This window comes from Hemitrygon akajei, chromosome 13 (genome assembly GCF_048418815.1).
Source record: "Hemitrygon akajei chromosome 13, sHemAka1.3, whole genome shotgun sequence".
Lineage (NCBI taxonomy): Eukaryota > Metazoa > Chordata > Chondrichthyes > Myliobatiformes > Dasyatidae > Hemitrygon > Hemitrygon akajei.
The window spans coordinates 56,345,349-56,364,489 of record NC_133136.1 but is presented as its reverse complement, the minus strand read 5'-3'; the positions used below and the strand labels follow the sequence as shown (position 1 = coordinate 56,364,489).

Sequence of the window (19,141 nt, the reverse complement as noted above, 5' to 3'; positions counted from 1 at the left end):
TTCACTTTGAAACCTGCATTTATTTAGTGAATGTAAGCCCCTGCCACAATGGTAACACAATTTGTTTGGTCAGGCTAGTTTCTGTCTAGTCGCTACAATTTTGTTCATGCTCAATTTCATTCCTGACTACAACTCAATTGTGCCTCTGTCTGCAGTTTCCATTGAAACAGCAATTTCAACTTCTCTTTTAAATGGGGGCTTCAGTTAGGAGCCATTTTTGAATGCTTTCTTGTAAGATTCCACAAACCAATCTCGCAGTGCATCATTAAGCCCAGTAATGAAAAGACAATGCTCAGACAATCTCTTCAATTTAGCCATATAGGTTTAAATGGACTCAAATCTTTTACTTATTCCGCTAAAGTGTTCTGCAATCAACAATGGCTTCAGTTCTAATTGTTCTTGGATTACTTTGACAATATCAGCAAAGCTCATTTTTGATGGTTTGGTTGGAGCAGTTAAACTTCAAAGCAAACTGTATGCCTTTAAACCAAATGCACTCTGCAAAATTGGTACTTGTTTCTTTCTCTTTGGCTATTTCACTGGCTCCAAAATACTGCTGTATTGGCTCAGTATACATGAGCCAGTTACCTGTCGTGTAATCAAGCTCATCAATCTTTCTGATGTAGCCTGATGCTTCTGCTTTTATTCATGATTATCACCACCCAGTTTTGAACTTGTGGATTCCTCCATTTCCTGCCTTTTTTACAAACTGGACTGTAAGCATGTGCTGGGCTGCGTTTAAAAAAAAAATCAAACGTCATGTTATGTTTTGTAACTTCAAAACATAAAACTACTTCAAAGGAAAATATAGGAGTCTGAAATGTGAGTCTAACTTTGAGTTTACTTTAAACAAGATGTGCACCTATCACGTGGTAGCATGATGATGTATGCAATTCACATAGTTTTACATATAACTTGCAATTAATTATTTAAACAAACAAAAATGCTCAATCAAAAACTGTTAATGTTGTTTTAGTGTCAATACATTTTCCCTGGTAGAGATGGGAAAGGGGGCTGCTTCAATATTGCCATCATGGATTTGATTACAGATTTCAGATGGAGTTTATGTACCACAAGGGTTAATTTCCCTATTTTTCATTTACATGATTTTAAATATGTTAAATTCATTTGTGGGATGTTGTCATACAGATCAAAGCAACTAAGGTGTTAGATCTGAGTTTCCAGGGTTTTGCTCTATTGACTGGACTATTGATTTGGAAACAAAAGTTTGAATCCCAATATGACAAATGAAATACAGCTCTTAAGTTCTATGTAATTTAGTCACCTGCATTAGAAAGCTGCTTAGCAACTATCACTATGAAACTCCGAGATTATTGTGAAAACAATATGGAGTACTAATTATCTTCAAGGAAGGAAGTCCTTATGTCCTTACCCAATTTGTCTTGTGTGTGACCACAAACCAACAGAAATGCTTTTAATTCAATGTTCCCTTGAAATGCAAGGGAGGTCATTCAGTTCTGGGACAATTAGGGATGACCACTGCAACCAAGCCTGAAATAGCCACATAACAAAGTAAAAATTACTGTATCTTTGTTTTTACATCCATCTCTGTATGTATGCATATACAGCTCATGTAAACATAGCCAAATACAACATAATTACTGATGCAGCATGAAACCCTACCAGTTCTTGCGCCTTGCTGTCTGAAGTACAGCATGCTACTCACTTCTAAAAAGGGCCTGAGAAACCTGTTATGTAGACTAATCTTGGTCACATCAATGTAAATATTTACTTCCCAATTGGCGTCAATTATATATGGGCTATATGGGATGATGTGAAAGCCTCTTAAAAATCATATTATCCTTAGCACCATTTCCCCCCCTAAATTGTGCTTGTTAAAATTAGCTTAGTGGGACATTTACTACATCAATAATTAAGACTTTAGCCCTTCTCCTGGCTCATTTTCATGTTATCCGAAGACAACTGGTAACTTACACTGACATTTTGCTTAATTGTTGGTATTAGATCTATTTCTGCAGTTTCATCTCTGTGCTCACCTGGGGAGTTTTCAGTAGTTATTAGTTACACCAATTGTTACTGGCCGTCACTATTTGATTATCTATTGTTGCAACTTATTGATCAAACATTTCATCTTTGCAGAAATTTCTTTATAATTTTAGCAGCTATATAGAATAATATGACTTTTATATGCCAAAAATAAGATAAATGAGAGCTGCAATATTTCAGTAAATATTAGCTAACTACACAATAAAGAGCTACACTGAGCTAGTTTATCTGAAAAAAATAATTATATATAGAATATAACAACACTAAATTTATAATCAATGTTATCAAGCATCTGATGCGGTTTAATCTAGATTTTAAAATCAAATGTTTCTGATAAAATTTCTATATTATCTTTAGAGAGAAAGGGGGGAAAGTATAATTGTGATAATAGATTCAAATCTCTCACTTCTATATTATCTATGTCCAAAATATTTTTAATATTCCCAATTCTGGTTCATCTCAATAATTTTCAAAGGAAAACAAAAATGAATCATTAATTGCACTATTTTAGTCTCCTCTCCCATGAGCCCATACGCCCAATTAACCTATGTGACCAATTAACACACTAACCTTTATGTGTATATAATGGAATAAAATGGAGCATCTGGAGGGAAACAACATGGTCACAGGGAGAACATACATAGAACATAGAACAATACAGCACAGTACAGGCCCTTCGGCCCACAATGTTGTGCCGACCCTCAAACCCTGCCTCCCATATAACCCCCTACCTTAAATTCCTCCATATACCTGTCTAGTAGTCTCTTAAACTTCACTAGTGTATCTGCCTCCACCACTGACTCAGGCAGTGCATTCCACACACCAACCACTCTCTGAATGAAAAACCTTCCTCTAATATCCCCCTTGAACTTCCCTCCCCTTACCTCTTCTCAGCCCCTTCTTAAGCTCCTTTCTTGCTACCCTATATTCCTCAATAGACCCATCTGATCCTTGCTTCCTAAACCTCATGTATGCTGTCTTCTTCCACCTGACTAGATTTTCCACTTCACTTGTCACCCATGGTTCCTTCACCCTACCATTCTTTATCTTCCTCACTGGGACAAATTTATCCCTAACATCCTGCAAGAGATCCTTAAACATTGACCACATGTCCATAGTACATTTCCCTGCAAAAACATCATCCCAATTCACACACGCAAGTTCTAGCCTTATAGCCTTATAATTTGCCCTTCCCCAATTAAAAATTTTCCTATCCTCTCTGATTCTATCCTTTTCCATGATAATGTTAAAGGTCAGGGAGCTGTGATCACTGTCCCCTAGATGCTCACCCACTGACAGATCTGTGACCTGACCCAGTTCGTTACCTAATACTAGATCTAGTATGGCATTCCCCCTAGTCGGTCTGTCAACATACTGTGACAGGAATCCATCCTGGACACACTTAACAAACTCTGCCCCATCTAAACCCTTGGAACTAATCAAGTGCCAATCAATATTAGGGAAGTTAAAGTCACCCATGATAACAGCCCTGTTATTTTTGCACCTTTCCAAAATCTGCCTCTCAATCTGCTCCTCTGTATCTCTGCTGCTACCAGGGGGTCTATAGAATACCCCCAGTAGAGTAACTGCTCCCTTCCTGTTCCTGACTTCCACCCATACTGACTCAAAAGAGGATCCTGCGACATTACCCACCCTTTCTGCAGCTGTAATAGTATCCCTGACCAGTAATGCCACCCCTCCTCCCCTTTTCCCCTCTCTCTATCCCTTTTAAAGGACTGAAATCCAGGAATATTGAGAATCCATTCCTGACCTGGTGCCAGCCAAGTCTCCGTAATGGCTACTACATCATAATTCCATGTATGTATCCAAGCTCTCAGTTCATCACCTTTGTTCCTGATGCTTCTTGCATTGAAGTACACACACTTTAGCCCTTCTACCTTACTACCTTTACACCCTTTATTCTGCTTCTCTTTCCTCAAAGCCTCTCTATATGTTAGATCTGGCTTTATTCCATGCACTTCTTTCACTGCTCTATCGCTCCGGGTCCCATCTCCCTTGCAAATTAGTTTAAACCCTCCCAAACCATGCTAGCAAACCTACCAGCAAGGATATTGCTCCCCCTAGAGTTCAGGTGCAACCCATCCAATCTGTACAGGTCCCACCTTCCCCAGAAGAGATCCCAATGGTCCAAAAATCTAAAACCCTGCCCCCTGCACCAACTCCTCAGCCATGCATTCAACTGACATCTCCTCCGATTCTTACCATTACTATCACGTAGTACTGGCAGCAATCCTGAGAACGCCACCCTTGAGGTCCTGTTCTTCAGCCTTCTGCCTAGTTCCCGAAACTCACACTTCAGGACCTCATCCCTCTTCCTGCCTATGTCGTTGGTCCCAACATGTATCACGACTTCTGGTCACTTTCCCTCTTGTACCAGGATGTCACGCACCTGGTCAGAGACATCCCCGGACCCTGGCACCCGGGAGGCAACAAACCATGCGGGTTTCCTTCTCACGTCTACAAAATCTCCTGTCTGCTCCCCTGACTATAGAGTCTCCAATGACGACAGCTCTCTTCTTCTCCGTCCCATCCTTCTGCACCACAGGGTCAGACTCAGTGCCAGAGGCCCTGCCACCATGGCTCACGCCTAGTCGGTCGTCCTCACCAACAGCATCCAGGACGGTAAACTTATTATTCAGGGTGCTCTGCACTACCTGTCTACTCTCCTTTGCTTTCCCCCCTCGGACTGTCACCCAATGACCTGCTTCTGGTAGCCTAGGTGTGACTACCTCCCTGTAGCTCTCATCTGTGACTGCCTCATTCTCCCTTATGATTCGAAGGTCATCCAGCTGCTGTTCCAGATTCCTCACACGGTCTTCCAGATCGCCCAGCCGCAAGCACTTCTGGCAGATGTGACTCTGCGGGAGAGGGGAGTTCCCCCAAGACTGCCACATCTCACAGGAGAGGCACATCACCATCTCAGGAGTCATTGTAAAGACTAACTGGGAACAAACTCGTCCTCCGCCTCTTCTCGTCGAAGCCTCAAATCTCCACTCCTTCACTGGCCCACTCACTCACTGTCCGCTTTCAACAGGCTGCTCCGCTTGAGGTAACCCTCTATTTATTTGTTTGAGCTTTTCAAACTGCTTGGTAACCTGACCTCGATTGCCCAATCAGCTGCTTTCTGCTGAGTCTGAGCTATTCAAATCTTGATTGTCTAATCAACAGCTTTCTGCTGAGCTATTCAAATCTTGATTCACTTGATTGCACAATCCAACTGCCAAAACTGCCAGAATCTCTCGAGTCAAAGCCTCAAATCTCCACTCCTTCACTGGCCCACTTACTCACTGGCTGCTTTCCACTTCTTACAAACAGAGACAGAACTGAATCCAAGTCACTGGTACTGTAATAGCATTATGCTAACTGCTACATTACTGTGCTACCTCCCTTCGCTTATTTGAACAATGTTATTGGTATACTGTACACTGAGTTAAGCATTATCTTGTACTTTTAAAACCAATTTTATGTGTATACTTCAATGCTTATGGGCTTACTAAATTATCCTTCCTTAACTGGGCATACATTTATTACCAGATCAATTGATTGATTATCCTAAGTACTAAGCAGCATCTTCAATATATGAAAGGATTGTAATCATTTTATGATTTAGTACAATACCTGTATATTATCTGTTGCCAGTTTCTCTGAACAGTGCAAAGCCCAGCTAGTGATGAGTGTGAGCAGTCTAGCTAGTCATTTAAGACTTTTGGAGATGAGTGATCCAACTCACATCTGCTCGATTCCTTCTTGATAAAAAGTCATCTGGTTGACGTTGCACAGATTTGACTTACTGTCCTTGGGTTTTCTGCCTTGTCTGTTTTTGATCCTAATCGTAACACATTCTTAGCGTTTGAAGACACAGAACTCCAGATTAACCTTTTCATTCCCTCTTTATATATTATCTATTTCTTCTAAAGAGAATGATTTTTAATCCAATGCAAGGGCAGGTAAGATTGTAACCATCTAAACATTGTCATCCAGTCTTCTTCAATGAGAAAATGACAACTTGGAAAATATTCACATACTTGTAAAATATCAGGCAGATTTTTATCTTGGTGATAATTTGAGACACTCAGGATAAGTCAGTTTATTCAAACTACTTCTGTAAGTATGCCTAGTTGGTTCATGCTGTATGTTAAAAAAAATATTGAATCTCCTTTATGCAAATGGACCGTCTAACACAATTCTACTGTTCATGTTCAGATATATGAACGGCAATGTGAAATACGCTGAATTGGCATTCAATAATTTAAATCAAACTGGAGGATGAAGTGGTTAATGTTTGCTACGTACATTCTTGCAGAGCTTTTGACTTGCATAACCCAACACAGGAAGGATTACTGCAAAAAAGCATTAATAAATTAAATTCTGAGAAAAAGAATTTTCTTCCATAAGACAAGGAGAAGTCTATAAGTTAACCCAGCTGGTTACTGATGACACAAACATAGCTAAGCAAGCTACATACTAGATATAACTGGCACAAAAAGGAATACAGATAGTAGGCTAAGATGCGGTAAATGGAACATAATGTGAGTAATAGCAATGTCCTGCCAAAAGCTCTCAGCCCGAAACGTCGACTGTACTTTTTTCCATAGATGCTGCCTGGCCTGCTGAGTTCCTCCAGCATTTTGTGTGTGTTGCTTGGATATCTAGCATGTGCAGATTTTCTTTTGTTAGCAATATTTTTATTAATTTTTCCTGGCAAAATAGCTGAATTCTGAGATGCAGAAGGATCTGGAAGTTTAAGTGCATAATTTGTGAAAGGCAAGTATGGCAAGTAATTTGGAAAGCTAAAAGAATGTTACCATTTATTGTTAGCAGAATTGAATAGAGAGTTTATTCTGCAGCTACATTGAGCATAAGATGATAAAAACATAGGAACAGAATTAGGCCATTCAGCCTATCAATTTGGCGTAGCCATTCAATCATGACTGATTTATTATCCCTCTCAAACCTATTTTCTTGTCTTTTGACACCCTTACCAATCAAGAACCTATCAACCTCCGCTTTAACTATACCCATCAACTTTGCCTCCACAGCCATCTGTGCTAATGAATTCTACAGAATCACCACCCTCTGACTAAAGAAATTCTTCCTTATTTCTGTTCCAAAGAGATATCCTTCTATTTGGAGGCTGTGCCCTCTGGTCCTAGACTACCCTATTATAGGAAGCATCTTCTCCACATCAACTCTATCTGGTCCTTTCAATATTTGATAGGTTTCAATGAGGTACCCCCTCATTCTTCTAAGCTCCTCATACGTTAACCTTTCATCCCTGCGATCATTCTCTTGAACTTCCTCTGAACCCTCTGAATGCCAGCACATCATTATTTAGATAAGGGTCAATAATTGCTCAGAATAATACATGCAAGTCTGACCAATGTCTTCTAAAGCCTCAGCACTACATCCTGGCTTTTATGTTCTAATCCTCTCAAAATTAATGCTAACATTACATCTGCCTTCCTTAACACCAACTCAATCTGCAAGTTAACCATTGGGAATCCTACAGGAGGACTCCCAAGCCCCTTTGTGCTTCTGATTTATGATTTTTCTCCTTTTTTAAAAAAAAGTCTACATCTTTATTGCTTCTACCAAATTACATGACCATACATTTCACTACATTATATTCCATCTGCCACTTCTTTGCCCATGCTCCTAATCTGTCCAAGTCCTTCCTCAACAGTATGTGACCTTCTACCTGTCTTTGTATCATCTGCTAACTTGGCCACAAAGCCATCAATTCTGTCATGCAATTGGTGAGACCATTTCTGGATTATGGTCTACATTAGTCTAATTTAAGGAAGTTTATTGATGCATCATTATAGACAGCATTTATTTGATTCATTTATACCAATTTAGGAGAATTCTCTTATAAGGAAAAATTGGACAAGTTATATTCTAAGTGAGCATTGATTTACCTGCAGTATTCAAGATCCTGAGGGTCACAATATGATTGAGAAATGCTTCCTCTTGTAGGAGAAGCTAAACCTAGGGGTAGCAGGAGACAGTCTGCAGGACTGAGTACTTCTGTGGGGGAAAAGGAATTGTCTTTGTTTAGCCTGATAATTCCAGACCATCCCACCCTCTGACCACATCACCTTACCACCCTCCCACTCAGACCACAGCATTTCCAGTTTCTTGTATCTCTAAAATGAGAGGACTACTTATAAATAACTGATCAACCATTTAAGAAAGAGATGACGTCTGAATGTCATGAACAGTGAAAGCAGAACAACCATTGCATATTGAGGGGAGATGGTGTCAGACGGGACTGGATTGTTACAAGTGTGAGAGGCAAGTGAGCTGATGGGATTTAATCAGATCAATAAACAAAGAGTATATTTCCTGGCTAGGGAGTGTAGAATTTATGTATAAAGGGTCAGTCACTTAGGAAAAAGATATGGATAAAGTTCTTCAATGAGACTATTTTGATGAGAGATTCCAGGAATGAATGAACTTTCTGAGCCATTTAGCTCCATACCAGAGCCCTCCACATCTCAGGATGTCCAAAGAATTTTACAACTAATGATTTATCAATGCATTTTGCAACATATGAAATACTTTAACAAAGCATAGCTGTCAATTCTGCATAGCCCTGTCTCAGTGTCTCACAACAGCAAAAGATACTAACCCTGATGTGTACTTCAATAATATTGGTTCTTTAAATAACGACAATGGTGCATTCTATTTTGTGCTCAAGGTTTTCAAGTTGGACTCTACTCCAGACTGGATGTAAGAATCCCACTGACCCTCTGTAACAGAATATATAAACCACCAGTGTGCTCCAACTCTTCACTCACCATCAAGAGCTATGTTTTTTTTTACACAGAATAAAAAGTGAAGGATTTCAATTTTGCAAAGACTTTGCCTGGCAAAAACAAATAAAACATTCCTGTGGTTTCAAAACATATGTGTATATAATTTAATATGCATTTTTGAAACAAATTGGTCCTGGTCTATTCTTAAGTTTTTGATCTTCATATCAGATTATGTACTGGAGGAAAAAGAATGAGGTCACCTTGTGCCTATGTACCACTGTGTCCTGATATCAAGTTGCATAACAGTAAGATAGCTAAGTACAAATCAGAAACATATTTAAAACTGGATGTTCTTATATTAAAAAAACATTTAAAGCTTCACAAAACTATGCATGGTAAAAATAAAAATTCAATATTGCTGTTCTTGTAGTGCATATCTATTTTCACAAAAGTACAATTATTTTCACTCTTGTACAAATGGAAAAGAAAATTTTTGAAACTTTTGCAACAAATGTTACAGCAGTCAGATGCTCACCTACTAAATTTACAATACTGCAGTTCATGACCATTCGTTACAGGACACCAGTAATAGCATGCAATAAGGCTACAGAAGGGTCTGGCTTGATATCTAGTCCACACGTGTACACTCCCAGTTGTCAACCATAAATGGGTATTTTGATTACTTAAGCTTCTTAATTCAACACATTTAGGCTTAATGAAAAGCTAAACAACCTACAACTCAAGATTTGTTAACTCAGTTTAAATTAAGGGGTGAATTTTGGAAATGTTTCAAGTTATTTGATTTATCCAAATTGGGTAATTCCTCTCAAAATGGGAATGTCATGTATTTTCAATACAGTGCCAATGACCCGGGTTCAATTCCCGCCACTTTAAATAATTTGTATGCTCTCCCCATGACTGTGTGAATTTCCTTCCATATCACCAAAACATGCAGATTAATAGCTAATTAGCCACATGGGTGTTATTAAACATTTCAGGCTCTTTGGGCCAGAAAGGCCTGTTACTCTGCAATTTCTCTAAATAAAACATCACTTGTGGTGCAATCAATGAGACTTCCAGACAAATATATAGCTTTAAGCATTTATGTGTTTGCCGGCTTGGTTTCCATCAGGCAGCAAGAATGAATTAGTCAGTTTACGTTTTGTCTTCAATATTTCCATTCCATTTGTTGCCTTATACATTCAGACGGCAATGTACACTATATTACTTAAAAAGTTAGAAAGAGATTATATCTTTGCCAGTAATTTACAGATGTGGATCACACACCACATTCAAAACATCAATGTTAAGCTAATGAATGTTAATATCTTAAACATATCTACTACAATTTATAAATCTTCAATCCAGAAGTACTACAAAAACTGCATGATGTTTAGATAAATGTTTAGGCAAATGTAAACTACACAATGCACTCTTGAATCCCTATTAAACTTGAACTATTCACAAGTGGCCCAAATCTTGGTTTTACAAATTTTCTAGAGTTTAACAGACTTCCTTTTGTAAAGTTTTATAGAACCACATGCCTAAGTAAAATATAATTTGACAATATATCACAAACGTGAACATAATAGAAATTCTTTCATGAGGCAATAGTAACAAACATAAATTCTGAATATAATTTATTTTATTAAATTCTAGAAAGAAATTGTGAATAACCATTAGATTTTTCTATGATTTAGTATCAGAAACCATACTGTTTCATGTTTTCCATACAGTTGGAGAAGATGAAGGCCAATTTCTAATCTAACTAATCACACAGTACTGAAGAGGTTATTTGGTTACAGCAAAATCTTAAATTCTATAACAGAAATGAAACAGAATGAAATGGCTCAGAACTCAATTATAGGGGAGATTCAAGACATTTCTCTCCCCTCCCCATCCTCCCCACACACACTGAATTTAAGGAAATCCATTGTTACATAATGATCATTTCACCCTTTTGGTGCTAAGAGAGAATAAAAATGCAGGGTAAAGGAAACTGAAGTCCAAGAGGAGTTTTACAAAAGGACACCGGAGGCTACAGATATAAACACACTGATGTAATTAAGATTTGCGGGCTGTTACAACAAAAACATTTGCATTCTACTGCTTTAAACATTCATTTGCCTTGTTTACCTCAAAGATAAAAACAGCAAAGCGATATACTTTAAATGACCTTGTGTGAAGCCACTGAAGCACTCAAAAGGGAATAGTTCCACTTCCTTTCTAATGTTGAACAAATAACAATTATTATTTTGAAATTCTACTCCTACCAACAGTTCTTACACATAGAGCAACTAAGCATGAATAATTATCTCAAAGAGTACTGTGAGAAAGCAGAATAGTGAATATAAGTGCAACAAAAAAAAAACAAGAGTTTAGTCCATTGGATTCCATGACATTGGCTTTACCGTGCGTACATCCTAGTTACAGGGTCAAGAAACATGTCCATGTGTTGATGGCAGATTTTCAGCAAATCATCTTTTCCTTGGAATTTCAGCTATTCTCCTGAATGTGCATTGTAAGTGCACAGGAACCTAAGCAAATTTATGAAATTCTTTTCCCTTGACAAAAAAAATAATTTTAACAGGTGGGTACAAAAATAAACATGTTATCACAATAGTATGGTGGAAATACCCAGATATTCAAGGCAAATAACCTCTTTCAAAATGTCAACAAAGCAAAGGAGATGGTTATTGACTTCAGGGGAACTCCAACCACTCACACCCCGCTACATCAGCTGCACTGTAGTGCCAACTGTGAGCAGTTTCAAACTTCTGGGAGTGAACATCTCGTAAATATTCTCATGATCCCAGAATGCATTCTACACAAACAGGAAAGCTCACCGATGCCTCTACTTTCTGAGGAGGCTGAAGAGGGTTGAACTATGCACATCCATACTCACATCATTCTATATATACAGGGCACATATACAGAAAGGTGCAGGGAAAGGGCCAGTATCATCATGAAGGATCTCTCCCACCCTGCTCATGGATTGTCTATCCCACTCCCATTAGGGAAGAGGCACTCAGAGACTCAAAAACAGCTACTTTCCCCAAGCAGTAAGGCTGATCAACACCTCCACCCACTAACCCACCCCTCCCAACCTCCCACCACCACTACTTTATCATTTCCTGTCTGACACTCCTGTGCCTAGTGTCACTTTATGGACATGCAATCAATGTATATGAGCTATCTTATGTGTTTACATTTATTGCGCTTTAATTATTGTGTTCTTTATCTCATTGTGTTTTTCTTTGTGCTACATTGAATCAGAGTCACAATAATTTTGTTCACTTTTACACTTGTGCATTGGAAATGACAGTAAACCATCTTGAACATTGTATGTTCAAAGAGCAACATGGCAAAGTGACTTCTTTACCCTTCAAAGGACTGAATATCAAGAACCATAGATTTGCCAAACAGGCCATTTGGCTTATCAAATGTCTCCAACAGTCAGCTCGCCAAATATTTAATAGTATTTTTTCCTCAAATAAATAATCCTTTGACTGCTTCGACAAAATTCAAAGTAAATTTATTATCAAAGTATATATATGTCATCATATACAACCCTGAGATTTGATTTTTTACAGGTATACTCAGTAAATCCAAGCCATAATATAATCATTGAAAGACTGCAATAGGACGGACAACCAGTTTGCAAAAGACAACAAACTATGCAAATACAAAAGAAAAACTAACAAAAATAAATAAGCAACAAATATCGAGAACATGAGTTGAAAAGTCCTTGAAGTGAGTCAAGGCTGTGGGAACATTTCAGTGATGAGGCAAGTGAAGTTCAGTGAAATTATCCCCTCTGGTTCAAGAGCCTGATGGTTGACGGATAATAACTGTTCCTGAACCTGGTGGTGAGAGTCACATGGCCCCTGCACCTCCTTCTTGATGGCAGCAGTGAGAAGACAGCATGACCTGGGTGGTATGAGACTTTGATGATGAATGCTGCTCTCCTGCACAGCACTCCATATAGATGCGCTCAATGGTGAGAGGGCTTTGCCCTTGATGGACCAGACTGTATCCACTACTTATAAAGAATTCCTTGCAGAATTCTTAGAAAGTTCCTGAAATAGTATTAAATTGCCAGCAGTCATGAGAAAATGTACAAAGATAGGAAAGCAGGTTAATGGACTTTGTTTACAGCTGAAATGTAGAGCTTATTGAGATAGTCTTCTCTTAAAAGCTTAGCAATTTTGAGTAATTTATCTGGTTTATCAACAAGAAATGTTAGGTATGTTTGTATATGGTTTCCTCAATATAAACATTGCCTTTAGAACAGCATGTTAAGTGCAAACTATTTTGTTAATGTGTTTTTCCATTACATTAGGTTCATCTGCTTTAATTTATCTTTTAAAATTCAAGGTTGACTCTAAGAAAGGAACAGTTTGCAAGCAATGAGAAATCCATTCCTGCATAAGTGTTGGAAAAACTCCAGAATCCCATGCAAAGCAGCATCTTGCCAGCTGGATGTCCAACTGGATGCCAGTTCACTCTACCACGTACCAAAATAGAACACATCATGGCACTGCTCTAGTAAAGGAAGTAATAAACAACACCACAGTGCATGTCGCAGAAGTAACTTACATTACAAAGATACGGTTGATTATTACTGATACTAAGATAACTTCCCTTGATGTACACTGGCTACACTAGTAAGAGAGGGAAAACAGATTTACATAGAAAAAGTAGACCATAAGATCATAATATCACAACCATAAGAGCAGAATAAGGACATTCAGCCTATTGAGTCTGCTCCACTATTCCATTGTGGCTGATTTGTTATCCCTCACAACCCCATTCTCCTGCCCTCTCCCTGTAAATCTTGATGCACTAATCAAAAACCGATCAACCTCCACTTTAAATATACCCAAGGACTTTGGCATCTACATCCATGTCTGGCAATGAATTCCGAAGATTCACCACCACCCTCTAGCTAAAGAAATTCCTTCTCATCTCTATTCTAAAGGACGCCCTTCTATTCTGAGGCAGTATCGTCTAGACTCCCCTACTAAGCATCCTCTCCATGTTAACTCTTTTTTAGGTCTCTAAATATTGATAGGTTACAATGAAATCTCACCTAATTTTTCTAAACACCAGCTAGAACAAGCTCAAAGCCATCAAACATTCCTCATACATTGACCTTTTTTATTCCAAGAATCATTTGTGAACCTTGTCTGGACCCTCTCCAAGCACATCTTTTCTAAGATGAAGGGCCCAAAACTGTTTACAATACTCCAACTGCATTATAAAATGCCTTATAAATAAATATAAATATAATGCCTTATACAATACCTTATAAAGGGCTCAGCCTTACATGCTTGCTTTTATATTCTAGTCCTTTCCAAACAAATCCTAACATTACATTTGCCTTCCTTTCCACTAACTCAAACTGCAAATTAACCTTTAGGAAATCTTGTATGAAGACTCCTAAGATCCTCTGCATTTGAAATTGTTCTGAAATTCTCCTTTTCCAAATGAAACATACAGAACACTTAAGTAGACCAAATGCTGACTTTCATATATTTTTCAAATGGCAAAATGATGAGACTGCAAACTTCAAATGTTAGAAGATTATTAAAAGATTCAGGAGGGGGTGCAGGGTTTGAGACTGGCCAAATTCAGCAGTGAAGTCCTTTTTTATACAAGTCTTCAGGCATTATTGTGGCCTCTTCCCAAACTCACTGGTCTTTCTTCTTAAATTTGCCAACCATCCCCATATATTTCTGGGGGAACCCCTGATCCAATGACCTCCAGTCTTTAATCAACCTGATCATTTTTGACTGAGAAACAGAAGAAATAAAATTCACACCAAGAATTCTGCAGGACTTTCTTGCTTCTCATACTTCCCAAATCTGTTGCAATCTTTCTAACCTTACTCCACTAAATACTCCAGTCCCAATTTCAGCTTTGAGCTCTCCTTCATCAGGAACCACACAAATAGATTGGCTGTTTTGTCTGACATCCTAGAGTTTTGAATTAGGAAACAGAACTTGGACAACTCATTCCTCCCTCACTCTTCCCACCAATAGCCCTTGATGTGTGACAATTATGAGAGGTTCAAACTTCAAAGTAAATTTAGTATCACTACATATATGTCACCATATACAACTCTCAGATTCATTTTCTCAAGGGCATGCCCAGTAAATCCTATAACCATAAAATAATTGTTGTGGTGATGTCTATATTTTGATGGAAGTGTTCTGATAGCTGATACCTGTGAGGGGAAGAAATGTAAATGTATCTGGAAATTGAAAGTTTTGTTATGATGAGCAATAAATAAATAAATAAATAAATAAACCCATAAAATAATCAATGAAAGACCTCAACAACAAGATGGACAACCGGTGTGCAAATGATGACAAACTGTGCAAATACAAAAGACAAAAGAAATTAATAATAATAATAATAAATAAGCAATAAGAATCAAGAACATGAGATGATGGGTCCTTAAAAGTGAGTCTATAGGTTATGGGAACAGTTCGAGAGCCTGATAGTTGAGGGGTAATAACTACTCCTGAAGCTGGTGATGAGTATCCTGAGGCTCCTGTACCTTCTTCCTGATGGAAGCAGCGAGAAGACAGCATGCATGACCAGGGTGGTGTGGGACCATGATGGATACTGCTTTCCTGTGACAGTACTCAATTTAGATGTGTTCAATGGTGGGGAGGGCTTTACCTGTGATGGACAGAGACGTATCCGCTACTCTTTGGAGACTTTTCCGTTCACGAGCACTGATGTTTCCCACACCAAGCTTGACTGAACCAGTCAATATGCTCTTCACTGCTATAGATGTTTGTCAAAGTTTTAGATGCTATGCAGATAACTTCTAAGGATGTTGTGCTTACTTTGCAATTGCACTTACGTGCTGGGCCCAGGACAGGTCCTCTGAAATGATAACACTAAGGAATTTAAAGTTGTTAACCCTCTCTCACCTCTGCTCACCAAAGAAGACTGGCTCATGGACCTCCGGTTTCCTCCTCCTGAAGTCAATAATCAGCTCCTTGGTCTTGCTGACATTGAGAGAGAGGTTGTTGTTGTGGCACCACTCAGCCAGATTTCCATTCTTCCTCCTATATGCTGATTCATCACCACATTTGATTTGGCCAACGACAGTGGTGTCGTTAGCCAACTTAAAAATGACACTGGAGCTCTGCTTTTGTAGGATTTCCCTTTCAACAGCATTGTGCTTCTATGGCAAGCTGTGATGCAGCCAGTCAATATACTATCCACTACAGATCCACAGAAGTTGGTCAAAGTTCTAGATGTCATACTAAATGTTTGCAAACTCCTAAGGAAGTAGAGGTGCTGCCATGCTTTCTTCGTAATTGCACTTACGTGCTGGGCTCTTATGACCACCTTTGATTCAATAAGTGACAATGGTGTTGCCAGCAAACTTAAATATGGCATTGGAGTTGCGCTTAGCCATACAGTCATAAGCATAAAGCATGTAGAGCAGGGGGGCTAAGCACACAGCCTTGTGATGCACCCGTGTTGATGGAGAGGTTGGAAGAGATGTTGTTGCCACTTCAAACTGACTAAGGTCTGCAAGTGAGGAAATCGAGGATCAAACTGCACAAGGAGGGATTGAGGCCAAGGTTTTTAAGTGCATTGATTAGCTTTGAGGAAATGATAGTGTTGAATGCCGAGCTGTAGTTGATAAAGAGCACCCTGATGTATGCATCTAAGATATCTAGATATTCCAGAGCTGAGTGAAGAGCCAATGAAATGGCATTTGCTGTGGGCCTGTTATGCCAGTATGCAAATTGGAGCGGATCCAATTTGCTTCTCAGGCAGTAGCTGATGTGTTTCATCAAGCTCTCAAAGCACTCCATCACTGTGGATGTAAGTGCTAACAGATGATTGTCATTGAGGCAGATTTCCACGTTCTTCTGAAGCACTGGTATAATGGAAGCCTGCTTGGAACAGGTGGGTACCTCAAAGTGCCGAAGCAAGAGGTTAAAGGTTGTGTAATTACAAGTTGCAACAACCTAATGTTCATAAACAACTTAACTGTATCTTAATGTTCATATCTACAAGATGAAGAATGGAAATAAAGTGGAGCATGGGGCTGCACAAAGAAGGAAATCTCTGAAGTGGAACACAACCAAGTTGGAGATCTTCCTGTCTACATTATATCATACCTCCTCCAGAGAAGAGGAAACCTCCAAAGATCCAGCAACATTCCCACCCCCTACCCCAAAATCCCCCACCAGGGTCATCAGTCTCTAAACGATAATTTTCTGAAATTAGAAATTTCATGTTTATAATAGATACTCACTAGCAACTAGATTCATGGTGTGGTTAAGAAACAGAATTACTTTGCCCAAAAGTAGATTTATTCAAAGCAGTGAGAATGAAAAAAAATTGAGACTTATGGGAAAACAGTTGAGAACTGTTAGACAGCATTACAAATATGACACAGTGGGCCAAATAACTTCCTTCCTTGCTGTACGATTCTACAGTATTTCTTCAATTCATTTAACTTGAAAATATGTAGCCAGCATTTCACTCAGCATGTAGCATCCTTATCTGTTCAGAAGATAATGGGTTCAAGCTGCAGCACATAATGCAAAATGACACTTTGCTATAGTAACAGGGGAGTGCTGCACTCTGCTTGATGAGATGTTAAGCCCATCTGTATGTGGATTTGGAAATAAACAGATTTTATTTGGCTTAATATGCTGTGCATGGAGTACTGCTGATATCTCAGCCAATATTCCTTTCTCAACTGTCAAAAAGATTCAGTCATCTCACTCTTTCACGAGACACTTAACCATACGAAATACCGCAACAGAAGTGGAAATTATTTTTTGCCTGCTGTCACACTGGGTAGGATTTGAACAGCACTTCTGTATGCTGAATCTGGTTCATCACCAATCTAATAACATTTAGAAATGTTTAAATTGCCAATTGATCTGCTGTGCACTCTGAGTATTATCTGCTCACATTTAAACCTCCTACAATTAAATATTTTCTTAAAATCCTTTTGAAGATCCAACTGGCTGGAACCAGGAAGGAACGATTCCCATGTTAGTCGAGACCAAGTAAACAGTCTGCAAGAAGTCATGTTCTGGGCAAAAACTTACATTTCTCATCCAAAATTAATATGGAAGTTTAATTGCTCCAAATGTTGATGTGCTCTCTGGTTGGACAATGCTCCAATTTAAGATTTCTTATCTGTATGTACAAAACACTCCAATACATCACTTTTTCCTGTCTCTGCAACATTTTCCAGTCGTAGAGCACGGAAGCAAGCCCTTAGGTCCACCTGGACAATGCTGACCAAGATGCCAATTAAAGCCAGTCCCATTTCCCCATGATAAGACTATGTCCCTTTACCCCTTTCCTCTCTATATAGCCAACCAAAAACCTTTAAATGTTTATACTGCATTTACTTCAGTCTTGCAAGTTTTTAAAATACCTGTATTCCTCCACTTCTGACCTCAGTTATTTTATAACACCTTCCTGTGTTAAAAGCTTAAATGTAGATGCAAGCTGTTGTTCTCAGTAACACACTCTGTAGCAGGCACTGGAGTAATATAAATATTATTTGCAACTTCAGTCAAACCCTAAATTTTAACTGTTCTTCCAAGTTTGTAGTTTTATGAAATCATCTTTAATACTTATATACCTTTCTAAGATGTTTATATAATTATCAAAATCACTACAGTATCAAAAATCTGAATGCTCACCCTTGGTGACTGCTCTGGTCATTCTGCAGTCTTGGTGGATTTCAGATTTCAGATTTATTTACCATATGTACATGGAGCGTCATTTGTATTAACAACCAAAACACCTAATGATGTGTTGGCAGCAGCCCACAATGCTCAGCAGAACAACACAGAACACACCAAAAGAGAACACAAGAAGAAAAAACAGCAGCAAAATAAGCCCCTTTCCTCCCTGCACAAAGGAAGTCATCACCTCCCTTTGGTGCTCCTGCCCCTTCCCTTTCTTCTATGGCCTTCTGTCCTCTCCCATCAGATTCCCCTTTCTCCAGCCCTTTACCTCTTTCACAAATGGACTTCCCAGCTCTTTACTTCACCCCTCCCCCTCTCCTGGTTTCACCTATCACCTTGTACTTCTTCCTCCCCTCCCCTCCCCCCCACCTTCTTAACCTGATTTCTCAACTTTTTTCTCCAGTCTTGATGAAGGGACTCAACCCAAAACGCCGAATGTTTACTATTTTCCATAGATGCTGCCTGGCCTGGTGAGATCCTCCAGCATTTTGCTTGGGTTTCCATCATCTGCAGATTTTCTCATTTGTTATCAGAATCTATTGAATGGGTGGTACCATGAGTAATCTATCAGGCCTCTTC

General features: G+C 38.9%; 1 protein-coding gene across 2 annotated transcripts in view; it reads right to left on the bottom strand.

Annotated features, from left to right (window-relative positions):
- Nucleotides 1–19,141, bottom strand: part of scfd2 (sec1 family domain containing 2) — a 259,523-nt gene that overhangs the window by 108,232 nt on the left and 132,150 nt on the right. The window contains exon 6 of one of the 2 annotated variants that reach the window (XM_073064671.1): nucleotides 7,968–8,076. The exons of the other annotated variant lie outside the window; for it this stretch is intronic. Coding sequence (XP_072920772.1) covers nucleotides 7,968–8,076 — 109 coding nt within the window. The remainder of the gene's footprint in view (nucleotides 1–7,967; nucleotides 8,077–19,141) is intronic. 2 annotated transcript variants of the gene reach the window in all.